The 17,910-nt window shown below is 37.8% G+C and overlaps 1 protein-coding gene across 2 annotated transcripts in view; it reads left to right on the top strand.

Annotated features, from left to right (window-relative positions):
- Positions 1 to 10,520: 10,520 nt before the first annotated feature.
- Positions 10,521 to 17,910, top strand: part of SEC14L1 (SEC14 like lipid binding 1) — a 32,169-nt gene continuing 24,779 nt past the window's right edge. The window contains exons 1-2 of one of the 2 annotated variants that reach the window (XM_014051671.2): positions 10,521 to 10,734; positions 13,279 to 13,369. In XM_014051671.2, the coding sequence (XP_013907146.1) occupies positions 13,307 to 13,369 (63 nt within the window). In that variant the 5' untranslated portion in view covers positions 10,521 to 10,734; positions 13,279 to 13,306. Of the gene's footprint in view, positions 10,735 to 11,032; positions 11,369 to 13,278; positions 13,370 to 17,910 lie in introns of those variants that run through there. The other variant, XM_087709864.1, reaches the window with a different exon arrangement.

Raw genomic sequence — 17,910 nt, 5'->3', positions numbered from 1 at the left:
TCCTTGAAGACAGGTTTTGATTATTCCTTTCAAGTCCTGGAAAAGAAAGTACTTATGTAATTTGTTTTCTTAAGTTCAATTCTTTTGTTACTTATTTTTATAATTTGTATCCTATCTTCTGCCCATAGAGCACTATTTTTAGTTATTTTGTAAGCTTTAAAGTTCAATCAATAGATTAATCAGCTAAATGGTAATGATTTATTGATAGAGTTCAATATTATCCACACACCATAACTTCTAACATATAGCTTGTCTCAGTTTCAGGGTTTTGAAATCTCATTTAATCCATCACAGTTCCCAGACTCAAATACATTTGCCTGATTGGCAAATTCTTAACTGGCTGTGACTAGCATATACTGACTCAGTCCAAAACCTTGTACTATCTCCTGTCATTGATTTCTATAGTTGCTTCAACATAATTCCCATGGCAAATAATCTTGAAAGCTATTTGGCTAACCTGAAAAAGAAACATTGCAAGTCAAGGTTTTCCAACACTTACCATATCCCATAATGGTTCCCCGAGGGTTTGACTGGCAACATTTGTTGTTACAAGGTTAGCTTAGGAATTAACCAACATACACTACATTTTTTATACTATCCAACATACAGTACATTTTTTTACTTAGTTCCTCTCTTCCTGTTTGAAGTGAATAAAGGTGGATTGTGAGGAGGTAGGAGACCCATTTGGGAATTCAAATGCAGCAAATTGCATGCTATCATTTTGTTTTTAAAACAACTGAGAATCTCAAAATCTTGGAAATATCCCCAGTCTTTTCAAATCTCTAAAAAGTCTGGAGGAATATGTTATTTGTGAATATTATTCCAACTTTGAGATATGCTCTCTCACACACCGACTGTGGAACATAGAAATACAAAAATAGACATTTCCATCATTTTAGCTCCCTAACCCTGAAGTGCACTTGTGTGTCTGCTTTCTTTTTTAATCAGACAACAAAAACTTCCTCATATTTTTTATTAAAATTAACTGATATCCTCTGCTGCTCCAGCTGTTTTGTTGCTACGGTATCATTTTAATTGCAATTTACATAGTGCTTTTGTCTTTTAATGTTTCATAATCTGCCTTCAGTTTAGGATTTTCTTTTTACATAAAACGATTTATCTAATACCCTCCACCCACTTCAATGATTGCTACACTGTTTGCTGTGAGCTTGCTAGAAATACATTAACCTTTAGGGCTGGAAAGATTTCCTCAGAGCATAGAAAAGTTTTGGAATGCACTATCGGGCAGGGCATTTATTTAGGTTTTGTGAGACTCCCAGCTGTGTCTCTCAGGAATATCAACTTTTGGGCTTGTAGACTGTATAATTACTCTTGGAAACTATGAGTTCTGTGAGGTTTCAGAGGTGAAGCGGGGGATGTGTGTTATTGATAGTACTTCCCTATACAGGAGAGACTTCAGTGCTTTTTCCATGGTTACGGAAGCGAAATAAATGTCACAAAAACAAACTCCGTCTATTACTTATTTATTATAAGTCTTATTTATTATAAGTCAAACTAGGCCTATTATAATTATTTCTTATTTAGAGTATGATGAGAACATGACAGAAGTAAACAAATACACACAATCCACATAATAATATACAAATCTTCCTCAGTGGTTTGATAGTGGATGTCTATTTCAGCTATTCAGGTGATCATCTCCAATGTTGCTTCATGACTGCCAGCAGTTTGGCAGTTCGATCCTGACTGACTCAAGGTTGACTCACCTTCCATGATCAGTAAAATGAAGACCCAGATTGTTGGGGGAAATATGCTGACACTGTCAACCGTTTCGGGAGGGCTGTAAAGCACCAGGAAATGGTATTAAGTCTAAGTGTTCTTGCTATTACTAATTGATGCAGATCGTCTAGGAAATGTTTATTTTAAATAAAGAATCATTATTTTAACCAGGGGTTGGAAATGTTGGTGATTTGACACTCGTTCGGTATCCATCAAATTCCGGATCCAGACAACAGGACCTCAAGGAACAGGATTTGGTCAGGTCTGTCTAGTGGTTTAAGGCACCAGGATGGTGACTTTGGGCCAGTCATTCTCTCTCGAGTCAACTCACCTCACAGGGTTACTGTTGTGGGGATAATAAAAGGAGGAAAGAATATTGTACGTGTTTGCTGCCTTGAGTTATTTACAAAAATAATAAAGGTGGGATAAAAACAAACCTGATACAGTATATAAGATGGTGGTTGCAGTGTTGCAATGCAACTCCTGCATTGCAAATAGCTCGTGCAAGGTGCATGCACTGTTGGATCTGGGGTTTGTTGTTGGCTCTTTTATCAATGTTAATTCAAAGTACTCCTCCATTGAGGAATCATCAGGAATCATTGAGGAATATCAGCATAACATTAGCTGTCCCCATTGCTGATCCCTGTCCCTGCTTTTACAGTTTGTTTCCAGCTGCTGCCAGGCTGGACTTAGTGGGGCTTTGTACACTTCAAAGGTGCCCTTGGATGGTGTCAGAATAAGCGAAGAAATACTACTTTAACACAATATGGCTAAGGATGACTTAAGGCTCAGTCTCACTCTTGGTCTATGGATGAGATGAAGGTTGCATCAGAGAGTTAAAGTGGAAAAAGAAAATGCCAGGATATTTTGATAGTGTGATTAGCTGCAGTTGGGGAACGGCCCACCAAGGGTTGAAATCAAGTAATGAACACAAATATGAAGTTGACCACCTGGCTTATTTTCCTTCCTTCCCCCAATTTTGGAAACATCTACGACTTGAAGAAGCTTGCCTGGATCATTGTTTTGCAATGGAGCCATCCATATAAGGCAAGATGTAAGACAGCAGATTTTATCCTACAGCCACAGATGTTTTATTGTAGGAGCTTGTTTAGCTAGCAACTGAGAAAGCAAGGCTATTAAGAAAGGAACACAGAAATTCATTGTTAGAACTCTTCGGTCCAGATGCTGTTATCCTCTATAGTATTTTTCCACCTAAGCTTTTCAGACTTAGAACAAAATTCAGAACAAAATTCTACCCAATTGCTTTCCATTCTTAAAGTGCTTTTTTCAACTATCCTTAATGAATTTCAAAAACAAATTCTTAAGGTGTTAGTCATCATACAGAAAATGCAGCAAGAGAGTGAAGTTTTACTCATTTCTCTCTCTCTCTCTCTCTCTCTCCCTCCCTCCCTCCTCTCTCTCTCCCTCCTCTCTCTCCTTTCTCTCTCTTTCCTCTCTCTCCCGCCTCAATCTCCTCTCTCCCCCCCTCTCTCCCTCCCTCCCTCCCTTCTCTCTCTCTCTCCCACAACTCCCTCTCTCTTCCTCCCCCTGACTCTTTACTTTACCAGTTATCTGGTCCTGTACAATGCTGTAGAGATATCTCCATTATGTTGGGCTGAGAGAAAGAAAGGAATTGCTTTCATGCTTGCTTTGTCTGGAGCTGCCATACTTCATGTGAGCATATTTACATTCATCACTTTCATTTTTTTCTTCTCAAGCTTTCCACTTGTGTGGTTCACACAGTTGTTCAGACTATGTAGACTAAACGCTATATAGTACAGTATTGAGACTTTGAACAGGATGGGATGGGAAATATAGCTTAGAGATAGATTATGTACTTAGTATGGAGAAAATCCCTGGAGAAATCCTTGGCATTTTACTCTTCTCCCCACACCTCAAATTCTGGTAAGCTATTGCGGGTTAACATAGTAAATCATGCTGCACTCCTGCTCTGATTGGTGTAATTCTGCTTCCATTCTAAGGTTCTAAAAGTTCCTGTCCATTTAATGGGCAGTATTTATTTTGCAGCAAGGGTGTCTGTGTGTGTCCCTGTGGTGCTCTCTGTGCTTGCTTGTTTTCTTGCAGACATATTTTAAAGCAGCGACCACATGCAATAGCCACTTTGTCAATTCCCCAAGGAGCTACAAAGATTGGGAATAGGGCAGACAAACACCATGCCTTAAAAATATTGGTTTGATCAAAAGGCCCTTTATATGGGTCAAAAGCAACCCTGCGTATGAAAGGGAGGATACCCTGGAGGACTCATTTCTCATTCCCATCACTGTTGTGCTGTCTGTAAAGATAGCATTGTGTGTATGGAACATTCACAGAACCAGTTTGATACTTAATCCTCTTGCTTTAAAATTATCCATCAAGACTTCACTTCAGAATTTAAGCATACCAATGTTCTAACCTAAATAAATGAATGTCTTTGATGAGATTTTGTCGAATTTATGCAAAGGTCCATGATAATCTGCTTTTAAAGATTGTCATTTGATAGGCTACGAGATCAAACCCCGTTTTGTTTTGCAGCTTGCTTCATTGATCTTGTGATGTTAGATGTTGGCACTCAGTTCTGTATGTATACAGAAACCTTGGCACGAAATACCTTAGAGGAGAGTGGCAGCCTACAAAACCTACTGCAAATTTCCATGAGTCATGTTTGGTTTTCAGGCAGGCACCACCAGTGTTAGTCTGCATACATTTTAGGCAATGATGCAGCGAAGGTCAACTTTTTGAGCTAATACTCCACTTTGAACTTCCTGGTTATTTATTTTAAAAGAATATGCAAGTGATGACTATGTAAAAGCAGGGAGAAAGAGAAAAAACATATCCAGTATTATAGATTGATACCAAAGACTAAAAATATAAACAAATGGTACCATTTAAATCTTTGATATCACCCACATTTGGAGTGTTATGGGCACTCTCGGTGTCCAATCTCAAAGAGTCCCTGGAGAAAGGAAGAGAAAATGGCAATTCAAACCATCAAGACATTGAAGCAAGTACTTCTGATGGTGCTAGTGGGATCTTAGTTGGGAAGGGAAGAGAAAAAGTAGAAACAGTGATGCAGATTTTATAAATAATATGAAAATATCCATAACTGTCTTTCCTAGATGCCTCCTGAGGAGAGGGTGTAGTGTGGAGTAAATAAAAGGTGGCATACAGATCCCCTAACCTTGTGCCAAATCATGTTACCTTCCAAAAAAGAAATCCTGGCAGGAAGGAGCAAGAATCAATTCTTTAGGGTTTTTTTTTAACAATAAAAGACATTGGCAGCAACTTAAAATAAAAATTAATTTATAACAGCTTTTAAGAATTGCGGCAAGTTTCTACCTATGTCCATTCACTGGAAGTCTAAAAAGGCCATTAGGAATCAGCCTTATCATATTTTCCTAAGAAATGAAGGTCAACAGTCCAGCGTTTATCTCAAATGACTTCCTTTGGAAAGTCCATTCCTAAAAAGTCAATATTTGTATTTATTTACAAACGTACAGCTTGAACATTGCAAAGCGCGGGTAAGATGAAACGGAAACAACCGTCATTACATTCACATCAGATTTTTCTTAGAAGTCAGGCAGCTCTCAGAGTACTTTTATGATGTCCAATTTGTTTTCTTTTCAAATCTATCTCTGCTTTCGCATATTGGATCCCACACCTTTCTTGATAACTCACAAGAATCCAAATATTTTAGAGACCATATTTTGATTTTTTAAAATTTGACTATAATAGATAATTGACATTCACTATCTCAAGATTTATCTGCTAGAAGAAATTTAATTGGGATGTTGTTGTTAATACTAGTGCAGGATTTTGGTCCTCAGGACAGAGACTGTTGCAGGTTTCTGGGTTGCACTTCAGGGCGGTGCAGAGGGAAAGTGCAAGTAGTTTTTCCATTTTTGTATGAAGAACAAGCACCAATAGGGAGTGTGACAGAGGTGGGTTCCTGCCGGTTCGGCCCAGTTCAGCCAAACCAGTAGTGGAATTCAGGCCTGGGTCGCAGAACCGGCAACAACCCAGGCCTGACACGCCCCTGAACTTGTTCCATCGCCGCCGCTTGACTTCCATCATTTTGAATTTTGGTGACTGCGGGCTCGCAGTTTACTGTAAATTGTTCTGTGCATGCGTGTGCAGCTCACACACACGTACATTGCGCATGGGTTGCAAACCGGCAGTAACGCCGGCAGAAACCCACCCCTGGAGTGTGATTGGAGAAATTTGCAATAGTGGGTAGTGAAGTTTCTATCAGGAGTCCCATTTCTTTGCAGGTTGCCCAATTAGAAAACAGTAACCAGAGAAGCTGTGAGAAGAATAAGAAAGAAATTGACAGCATGACAAAGGCATGAGAAGGATAGAATGAGGAAGTGAGTGGATGCAAGCTAGAGGGAGAAAAAATAAAACATCCTGTTGAATCCTGCCATTGAATGGAGACAGAGGAATTGGATGGAAAATACTAAAATAGACATGTTAGAAGAACAGTAAAGGCAAAGGATCTCAGATCTGGAAATCTGGAATGGAATACGTGAGAAAATAGAAGAGGAAAGACTGGAGTGGATTCCTTGTGAAGAAGAGAGAATAGCTACTGCACAAAGAAGAAACACCGTACCATGGTTATATTGACTGGATGTGAGGAACTGAGATAGAGGTCACTGTTGTCCCCTTGCAGCCATAATCATCACCCATGAAGCCATAATGGATACTACATTAGAAGAGACTACAAATCATGAAGCCCAGAGTATCAATCTATGTATAAGTAAAAGGCTGAAAGCATTACAAGGCACCCTTGTGGGGCTGCCACTATAGCTTTCACTAGCCTTGCCAGGGCGAGGCAATGGAAGGATTAATTTGGAAACTCTGTAGGACACTGAAGGAGTAAATGCCACTCCGTTATTTTCCCCAGCTGGTTTAGTAAGGTTTAAGGATTTGCTTGGCAAAAATAGTGGTCTGGGAACATTGCCCTTGAGTGGGAGTTTATGGAAATTTTAATGAATTTGAAGGACATCATGCTTGAGGAAGCTTCTCTGCTGAATGATGCAAAGCAGTGCTCTGGCAATCAAAAATTTTTGACGAGAAGAAACGCTGATTTCAGAAAATGTAGGGAGTGACAACTTCATGAGAATCTTGGCTTGCAACATGAACTTCGTAACACAGTATATTTAAACTAAACATATTTTCATAAAATAGTGAAGTTTTGAAATGATTAATTATTAAGGGAGACAAGGAAGTTTCCCTAACTGAAATGTAAAAATTGAGTAATTGTTAATTCTTTAATTTGTTAAAGCTTTTTCTTTAGTTATTCTGATAATCAGATGTGATACAGGTCAGTTGGTACTTATCTACACTAGATAATAAATGCCGTATTTTTTAAGTTTATGAAAATGTTATGTGGAACTATATTGTTTTCTGACCCTGTCTGTATCTGCCTTCAGAAACTGGCCTTTTGGACATGTCACATTCACTTAGTAATTACTAATTACTTATTAAACATTTGAATGTTATAGCGACCAGAAATGTTGTTATATTTATTTATCTGTCAAATTTAAATAGCTATCCATTTCACAAGTGACTCTGGATGGTACATAAGAAAGCGAAATACAGTGAATTAATAAATATTAATCAATTATTATTAATTATTCAAACAAGACAAAAAAGGAATATTGTGTTTATAATACAAGTAGTCCTCGACTATTTGAGGCAAAAAATTGTGTTATTAAGTGAGACATGTGTTAAATGAATTTTGCCACATTTTACGACCTTTCTTGCCACAGTTATAAAATGAATCACTGCAGCTGATAAGTTAGTCACCTGGTTGTTAAGTGAATCTAGCTTCCCCGTTGACTTTGCTTGTCAGAAGGTTGCAAAAGGGGATCACATAACCTTGAGACACAGCACCAGTCATAAGTATGAACCAGTTGCCAAGCATCTGAATTTTGATCACGTGATCATGGGGATGCTTCAAAGGCCATAAGTCACTTTTTTCAGTGCTGTTGTAACTTTGAACCGTCAGTAAATGAACTGTTGTAAGTTGAGCACTACCTGTACTGGAATCATATTATTATTTCACCAGTGCTCTGGGACCCCAGTCCTGATGGCCCAACTAGATTTGAGAGACCTTCAGATGCATTTATAGTATAGTATAGGGAGTCCTTGACATGACCATAATTGAGACTGGAGCTTCCATCGTTAAGTGTCATACTTGATTTATGACTTTTTCCCATGATCATTAAGCAAATCATAGTCATTAAGTGAATATGGTTCCCCCATTGACTTTTCTTGTTGGAAGTCCCCTGGAAAAGACATAAATGGCAATCACCTGACCCCATTGTAAATCATAAATACATGCCAGTTGCCAAGGGATCTGAATTTGATCACATGATTTTAGTGATGGTCTGATTAAGTACAAAGACCTGTCATAGATCACTTTTTTCAGCATCATAAGTTTGGTCATTAACTGAAGGGTCACAAGTCAAGGGCTACCTGCAAAAAATTCTCCTGACAACCATTCACATTGTGTCTTAACAAAGTTCTATCACGTAATTACAAGTGAAATATCCCTTGGCCTTTGTTGTTTTAGGAGCACAGATCAGTGGCAACCCTGCTTTGTTTTTTTCCTCCTGCTTACTTTTCTGAGCCTCTAATTTACAATGAGCTCATGTTGCATAAACCTTCTGATATTCAACAACCTGACCCACACATTCTTGTAAAGTGTCAAGTTTTTGATCAAATACAGCAACTTCCCTTTGAGTGATCTGCTGACAGTTCTTGACTAGTTTATCAATGTTCTCATGTGAAGCTCCTTGGTTACAATCACAGATTGTCCACTTCATTCTGTATCATGGTTTATCATCTTCACATTTTTTAGACCAGAGATGCATAGTATAGTACTCACATCAATATAGTCATCATCATAAACAGCCTGCATAGGGTACAGTAATGAATTTCAATTGGATTCCTTTGACAGTTAAAAATTCAGTAACGGCCCTTTGTTTAAAGTGCACGGTTGAGTATTCACTGCAGACTTCCACTTCATGAACAATAGCAATACAATCTTTTCCCACGGCAATTTCATGGCAACTAAAATAAAAGAACAGATGTTATTGAATATGTCAGAAGTTCCAATACATCAGTATTGCCATTTGTTAGTGACCTATACCAGTTGAGGCATTTCTTCTTATTCAAGCTTCACACTAAATCCACCTTTATTAATCATAATGCTGTAGCAGTGCTTTATGCTATGGTGATATATAAAAGGAAGTACTTTTTTTACCAATTTAATTATTTAATATTTGTGACCATCACAGCATCAAAATCCAGATGCTCGGCAACTGGCATGTATTTATGATGGTTACAGTGTCTTGGGGTCATTTGATCACCTCTTGAGACCTGGCAAGGAAACTTTAACAAGAGCCGAGGTGGTGCAGTGGTTAAAGTGCAGTATGTAGGCTACTTCAGCTGACTGCTAGCTCAGTTCAGCAGTTCGAATCTCAACAGGTTCAAGGTTGACTCAGCCTTCCATCCTTCTGAGGTGGGTAAAATGAGGACCCAGATTGTTGGGGGCAAGATGCTGACTCTGTAAACTGTTTAGAGAGGGCTATAAAAGCACTATGAAGCAGTATATGTATAAGTGCTATTGCTATTTACGTTGCTAAGTGAGGCAGTTAAGTGAGGTTTGCCCTATTTTACAACTTTCCTTGCCATACTTGTCAAGTAAATCACCACTGTTGTTAAGTTAGTAACACAGTTGTAAAGTTAATCTGGCTTCCCCATTAACTTTGCTTGTCAGAAGGTCCAAAAAGGTGACCTGAAACCATCATAAATATGAGCCAGTTGCCAAATGTCTGAAATTTGATCACCTGACCATGGGGGTGTTGCAAAGTGAAAAACCATGATGTCACTTTTTCAGTTTCGCTGTAACTTTGGTCAGTAAATGAATGGTTGTAAGTCAAGGACTACCTGTATACGACAGAATGTCTCCACAAGCTGCTCCTAAAGTTATTTCAGAGAAGGGGATCAAAGTGGTATCTTTCCTGAGCAAACTTCTCTTGCATTCATATGTTAAACTCCACAATCTAGTGTATAAACCAGAACACTTCCAATTTTTATTTTGCTTCTTCCTTTGTAGGAAAACATTCAATACAGCAAACAAACTATCTTTTATCTTTTCATCCATCATTCTTTAAAAGCTTGAAATTATGCAAGTCCTCTTGGACGCCCAATTATTCCAGGCAGTCCTAAAATGCAATATTTTGTATGAGCTACTTCCACAAAAACTACATTGAAGTTGTCGTTATTTTTTTTCTCCTTTAGTGTCACAGAAGCAGATGATTGAATGACTAAGCAGTGGGTTCCTGGAAAGTTTATCTTTATTATTAAGGTTTGTGAAATAAGCATGAATACTTTTTTTTCTTATTTGTTTGCTTGGGCTGACAATCCAAATAATCGCTCATCTAAGCAAAGGGCTAAATCTATCCTAACCTCCTTAACCTATCGCGTCACTCACTTTGTCAAAAATACAAGGAACACGTGAACCCTTCCTATATAAACCAATATTTCACCCCAACACGAAAAATTATTCCTCCTCTTTAAAGAAGAGGGGGGGAAATTGAGAGAAAACGTAGCATGGAAAAAGACATTTTTTTCCACGAACCCTCGCTCCAGCTTTTGCGCAGAAGCGGGCTTACGGAGAGCATGCGCAGAAAGAGCTCCTTCCCTGCGGTGGGGGTGGGGGTGACTGCTTAGGCGTTCTTTAGAGTGCGCGGGCGCACAAGCGGCCGGGCGACAGGGCCCCTCCTTCTCCTCTGGTTCGCCACTGGGTAACATCGCCGGCCCGCTGTCGCTCGGCTTCCTCCTCCTCCTCTTTGTCGCCTTCCCGGAACCGGCGGGGGTGGGGGGCAGCAGCACCACTCAGGAGGGGCCCCTTCCATCGCCAGCGGCATCACAAGGACGAGGAGCCGACATGAAGCAGGAAAACTGCCGGCCTTGGTGATAAAGAACGTGGGTTTCCGCCTCGCCCACCTGGATGGGCTGATTCTTCCCTTCCTCTCCCCCCCTCAGCTCTTCCCACCACCTTCTCCTCCCCCCCCTTCCTTCCATCTCGTACCCGCCTGTCTCTGCCTCCCAGGTGGGACTCCAGACCCGCGTCTGCGTTTTGAATGGGGACTTCGCATCTGGCGCCTCTGGACCTTCTTGGCTGTGGGCGGTTGGGAGCAGTCGGGGAAGGATCCTCGCCCGCTTCTCCTGCCTTGCTTTCCCTTCCGTCCCTCTTCCTTCGCCTCCCACGGGATGGTGGTCTATGGCCGCCTTTATTTGCCTTCCCTACTCTGACCTTGCCTTGGGAAGGTGTGAACCCCGCACCCACCCCGGGGTCCTTTTGGAGTCTTTTTGCAGACTCCCCCCCTTTTCCCCCATTATTCTTGCACCATTAAACTGGAAGGAGCCTCTGCTCTCTGAATCTGTCCTGGCCCTCCTGCCCAAACCCAATCACCTAAAATCCATCTACTTGGCATCAACAGAACAGAACTTGGGGAACGCATATAGTCTACCAGATATTGCAGATGGTCAGTTTCATCTTAGCAGAATAACAGTTGGAAGGGACCTTGGAGGTTTTCTAGTCTGACCCCCTGCTCAGGCAAGAAACGTTCTATTATTTCAGACATTGTCCCAATCTCTTCTTAGACAGTTCCTCTGTATCCTTATCCTCTGGCTTCTTTCCTGCTGAACTCTACTCATCCTTGCCCTGGGATGCATACCTCTTTTCCCTTTTTTCCTTCTTAGAACACAAACTCAAGCAATGTATTTTCACACCCTTGCTTTAGCTTAGAATTCTCATTTTATTCCCCCTTTTACTTCCCTCTCTAAACTGCTTCTGTATGCTTGTTTTCCTTGCTTTGGATTTAGCATTCATTTTCTACACCGGGTCACTGAAATTCTTAGCTTTTGTGCAGCCAGGCATCTCAGCTTGGCATGATGTCTAGCTTCCTTTTCCATGTTAAACTTTTTCCATGCGATATTCACAAGTACTGGGGAGGAGGGCTGAGTCCCGGTGTCCAGCTCAAAATTCATCTTGTCATCTATCTTTGTCAAGTTGATGCATAGTAAATAGATTCCATGTTTTATTTGCTTTTTAATAATAAAGGAGCAGTAATAAAGAATTGTCTTCTGTGCTATTTTGTAGTCTCGCATAAATAGTCAGGAACAGTTGCTTTTCAAGAATGAGCTTATGATTTGGTCTGATAGTTCTGCTTAGATATCTGATGATAAATAGTTTGTTTATGGCTTGCTGACAAGTAGTTGATTATGGTTTTGCTTTGAAAGGAGCTCATTTTTCTTCAGTGTTCTTCTCCTTAGTTTATAGAAGTTTTCGTTAGCTTCAGCTTGCCAATGCGTTTAAAAATGTAGTCATTTGGTTAAAGAGAGTTTCCATTGCAGCTGCAGAAAGTGTTCCTTATTAATTTCACTGATTTTTTTTGTAAATTTGTATTGTTTTAAAATGTTTATTTGCCCTTTGAATTAATGTAGGAAATTAGTTAGAATTATATATTCTTTGGAGAACAAATGTATGACTTTCATTCCTGAAAAACCTTTATGCCAATACGCAGTAATAACTCAGTTCTGCACATTCCTTAAGGATGGTGTGCTGTGTGATAGATATTTTTAGTATCTGCTTTCTCTGTGTGTTTATCAGCACTGAAACGGATCCATGAAAATGCCGTGAAACACACAACAAAATGTATGGAGGAAAGCTATTGTGATACATTATCTTTATTGTGTTCATAGGGTTTTTAAAAATATTTTAATGACTTTAAAATAAACTTGTTTATTAAAATGATTGTTACCAATCTTGAGTTCCAGCAGAGAATGAACCAGAAATTTAATAATTAGTGTCTACTGTTTAAGTCACAAAATTAGCTATTTGTTTTAGAGAATAGTTCACTTTAAATATCTTTTTAGTAATGTCTTCAAACTTCTACTCAGAATTCCAAGGGCTTATATAAGTATATTGGTCAGAATCACTTTATTTTTTTTCCACAAACATTAGAGACTAAGAACAGTCTTAAATATTCCCTCTCCCATCTTATTTAGTAATTTGTTCTGATTTTGTAAATAAACCTAATCATTTTATTTCTCAACTGAAATTGAGTCTAGGGTTATATTAGCATTAATGTAAAAGCATTGCTTGTTTTAGAGTGGATAATAGTAATTTTCTTTTTATTTGAAACAATTGTCTCAAGAGTTCATAGTTTGGATGTCTTCTTAAATACTGAGGGCTATATCTCTTACTATCTAACATCTGTTCTCCTTTGTACAAAACATTGTCCTTCCTAATTGCAAGCAGCAAAACTAGCTAAGAATTACAATTCACTGTAGCTTCCCATTTACATGAACCAGGAAACTAGCGATTTTCTGTTTTTAAGATCTGTTTGCTTAGAGCAGTGGAACAAGAAACTAGGCTGCTAACTACATGATCTACAAAGTCTTGGTGAGTATTATTGTTTCATCTGCAATATACCTATAATTGTTTTTTTATTTTATTTTTAGATCTGTATAGCACAAATTATTGGTAACCATGGTGCAGAAATACCAGTCTCCTGTGCGGGTGTATAAACACCCCTTTGAGCTAATTATGGCTGTAAGTATCTGTTTTGGTAATACAATGTATTGACTCTGTTTATTGCTTGATTGGTTAATTAAGAAAAGATTAAGAAATCTAATTGGCTTTGAATATAGTTACTCTAAAGAAGTTAGTGTTTATAACTAGTTCCAGTTATATATATTCAAAATGGCACGTTTATTTCTCTTCTTTGACATAAATATATGACTTAAAACAATATCATGAAAAAGATTGGAATAATATACATGACTATTGAGGACGTTGGTTGATTAAGTTATGTTATAAAAATGCATTTGTAAGAAAATTAACTTGGTTTGGCATAATATCTTAATTATATTACTTTTGACTGCTTGGCTTTAAACAGATTGTTATCTGCTGATGAAATCAGAAACAGGGTGCTGTAAAATCATAATTTTCTCTAATTATTTGGGAAAATATTTTTTTCCTTTTTATTATGTTGCTGTATTTTTTTAGTATCCAATGATATGTTCTGCATATTAAAGTTTTACATTGTAAAACATATTTGGTATACAATGGTTAAGTGTTGTCTGAAATAGCTATTCTGGAGCATCTGATTCTGAGATTGTAATATTGTTTGCTGTTTTCTTGCTTTACTTTGAAATACTCGTCCCTCCTCTCTGGTAGGAGAGGTGGAAAACTCTTGTACCCTTTAAAAATCTTTTGCTCCTAAACCAGCAATATTATTGGCAGAATTGTTGTAGGAAGAAAAGCACATCTGAAGGTGTTGGCAATAGCAAATAGGCACAATGTGCTATGCAAAACAGTTGCTTTGTGCTAAGAAATACTGATAAAATAATATAAGTATTTGATGTGTTATATGTTAAATGCTTTTTAATATATCATTGGCTACAGAACCTTCAAAATTATATTTTAGCAACAGAAGGAAGAACTTAAAGATGTTATTAAAATATTGTATGTAGATGAACTTGGATCTTCACTCAGGATTGATTGTATTATTATTGAGAGGGGACTAGTACTGCTGGCCTTACAGTTGTTCAAAGCATCCCTCACCATTTGCCATATTGGAGGATCTCATTAGGCCCTGCAATGGCTTTCTCATGTTGTCCTCAAACATGCCCTCCCCAAACCAACAGAATTTAATCAGTTCAATTTTGACTCTCGGTGCTCAATTTTTCTTGAGGACCGGGGTGGCCAGAAGCCCTTTTAAACTTTTTGTTGTTGTTGTTGTATCTTCTGAATTTCTCCTATTTACATGATCAGCTTCCTATGAACAAAAAATAAATGACAATATTTCAGTGTTCTTGGACTCATGGTTCTTAAAAACTTAACCAGATCTCAATTTCTGTACTTTTTAGCCATATTCGCAATCATTACTATACTATCCTTACAAAAGCTATTCAGAAAACAAATACAGTAGATTTGCTAACCAGTCAAAAAGACAAGCTAGAGGGACAACAGCTGAAAAATTACATTCAACACATGCTAGCAGCAGATATTATAATCTATACTTCCTGGACATTTATTGCTACCTCTTTATTCTGTCTTTTATCACAACTGTTTCTTCCTGCATCCTATCCACTGTTGTTTTCTCAGTGTAGGACCTTAAATGTAATAACCCTTTTGTTGCTTTAGGATGGCCATCCCTGAAGTAGTCAAGGGATTATTTGTGTTTGGAAGGCACTATTTTTTGATGTCCTCTAACTGCTTGACTAATTCTAGAATTATGTAGTAATTCTAGGGGCCGTTACGCTAAATAACTCTTTGGCACCATTGCCTTCCACTATGGCCACTAACTCAACCTTGAGATGTTTGATTTGATTAACTTTGGATTGAATTGAACACTTTATTTGCCCAAGTGTGATTAGTCACACAAGGAATTTGTCTCTAGTACATATCTAGTGCTAGAGTTTGTCTCTACTACAAATTTGCCCTCCAAGAGATTATCATTGAAATACTCAAGTATATCACCATCAAAAAGTTGAACATTGGGTCAAATGTAGTAAAATGATATTTCTGTGACAAGTGTAAAGTCATACATTTGGCTGGAAAAATAAGGTGCAGGACAGGAGAAATCTGGTTTAGGGAGCATTGCATGTGAGAAGTTTCTAGGAATACTAGTGGACTTTTAGATGAACACAAACTACCCAATGTGATGCAGTGGATAAAAAAGGGTTCTATACAGATGACAGAAGAGGATAGTTTTATTGTAATCTATACTAGTTAGACCAGGGTTGCCAAACTCATGTCATCATGTTAAGTATTGGGACTTTTTTCCCCTTCCCTAAACTGGGTGGGGGCGAGGCCAGTATGTGATGCATCCAGCCTGCGAGCCACGAGTTGGACTATATTTAAAGTACTATATTCAGTTCTGAGTATAATGTGAAAGGAAAATGAAACAGATGGAACACAAGTTATGGTGATAAGGATTCTGAAAACCAAGACCTACCGTATATAAATTACCTAAAAGACCTGGGCATGTTTAGCTTTAAAAAAAAAAAAAAAAGGAAGCAAAGAAAGAAAAAAACCTAAGGAGCTACATAACAACAATCCACAGATATTGAAAAGACTATCAGGTGGGAGAGGTATCTATTCTCTATTGAAACCAAGAGCAGGACAAGGACAAGTGGACTAAATTAAAGATTTAAACACTGGTGTGTGTGTGTGTGTGTGTGTGTGTGTGTGTGTGTGAAATTCTTGACAATAAAGGTTGCTTTTTCTTGCAGTGAAACTTTTAAAACCTCCATTTGAAAGTGGAGCTTTATGCTGGAAATAGTTTAGTGGATTCTTGTATTAACGATGGGCCAAGATTGGATGATGTTCCATCCAGCTCCTATATTCAATGATTCTATATAAACTACAGTCTCTCTTATTTCTGGTATGATTTGTCTCTGCATGCAAATTGACTGTGTTGTATTCTTCATTACTAGCAACCGTTCAATAACCTTTCTGTTATCTCAAATACATATCCTTCAGGGATTGCTCTGATCAGTGATTTTGTTATGTTTCCACAGTACATATGAATAGAACTCAGAAAAAGACACTATATGTATCAAAGGAATTAATTCAACACTTTCCTGAGTGTTGAAATGCCCCCCCCCAAAAAAAAAACCCAACAGTTTGCAGATGGCTTTAAAACTTTGTAAGAATATCTTCATTCATAGTTTTTGTATGCCAAATGTCATACACTAATGGCGAAATAGATTTTTCAAAGATGTTTAAGTAGTTTTTTAATACAAATAATGCAACGGGTTTTTTTTAGTCTTGCAATATAAAACATACAGAGTTCTGCTTAGTGGATACATCTGGGAAATACTTTTTTATTTAAAGCATCCAACAAAAATGGATAAAATAGTTCTGTGAAATATATATAGGACTTCTAAATATAGAATTGTGGGATCCTTGAGATCTGTTTTAAAACTATGTATTAACTCCATTTTGGATATTAAAACTTTAAAGCATCTTAATCCATACCTAAGGACTTATAGTCAGAGTTGGTCAGGCATAAGCTTATAACTAAGCATGAAATAGGAAAAAAATATGAATAGAATAAAATTTATCTGAACTGTTCTTTTTAATAAAGCATATATATTTAGTAAAATGGAATTTCAGAAAAAAATACATTTCATTTTGATGAGTTACAAGTTGGCAATATTAATTGTATTGATTTTGATTTCTAGCATTGTGAAATACACTCAGGGCAGAAAAAAAGTAGACCAGGATTAATCATAATTATTATTTGCAACTGAAAATAGCAATAGCACTTAGACTTATATACCGCTTCATAGTGCTTTTACAGGCCTCTCTAAACGGTTTACAGAGTCAGCCCAGAATCTGAATCCTCATTTTACCGACCTCGGAAAGATGGAAGGCTGAGTCAACCTTGAGCCAGACACAATCGAACTGCAGCTAGCAGTCAGCTGAAGTAGCCTGCAGTGCTGCATACTAACTACTAATTGATATTTACTTGTCAATGATTGCTTAAGGTATATTGGTCTGTGATTAAACAAACATTTTCTTCCTTTCTTAGACAAGTGAAGTCTTCACTTGAGTGCTATAGGCTGAAATATATAGGTCATAGTTATTGTTGCCTTATATTATAGCTTAGATATTTTTAAGTTTGAAACATTCTAATTTAAATTCTTATTTAATATTCCTTAACTTGCAGTTTCAGGCACAATCTGGAATGGAATAAGAAGTTGAATTCCATTAATTGAAAGTGCTTAGACTTAAATGCCTATAGAACATAATCAGCTGTGCGATTCTAAAAATGATTGATTGATTGATTCATTTAGTTTATATAGCTGGCCAACTAGCACATGAATGGCTAACAGATTAAAAATAGCAGGCAAAAATATTAGAGTAAAAACTAAAAAATATTAGTCACCCTTTTTATAATTATCTCTGTATGTATCATTAGATGAGTCCCTTAAAGTAGAGTCATGTAATGCCTAAGAGAAAAACCAAATTTGTGACATTTTGCAGAAAGTGGCAGGCTTGGAGGCTCCTGGATTGTGTGTTGGGTCCTCAATGAATTGGGTTAGGTTCATTGTGGCCATAAACGCACAAAGCCACTGACT

This window comes from Thamnophis sirtalis, unplaced genomic scaffold (assembly GCF_051295495.1).
Source record: "Thamnophis sirtalis isolate CommonGarterSnake01/CBP01778 unplaced genomic scaffold, rThaSir2_p1.2 scaffold_3, whole genome shotgun sequence".
Taxonomy (NCBI): domain Eukaryota; kingdom Metazoa; phylum Chordata; class Lepidosauria; order Squamata; family Natricidae; genus Thamnophis; species Thamnophis sirtalis.
Note: the sequence above shows the minus strand (reverse complement) of the source record. Positions and strands in the feature narration are given on the sequence as shown.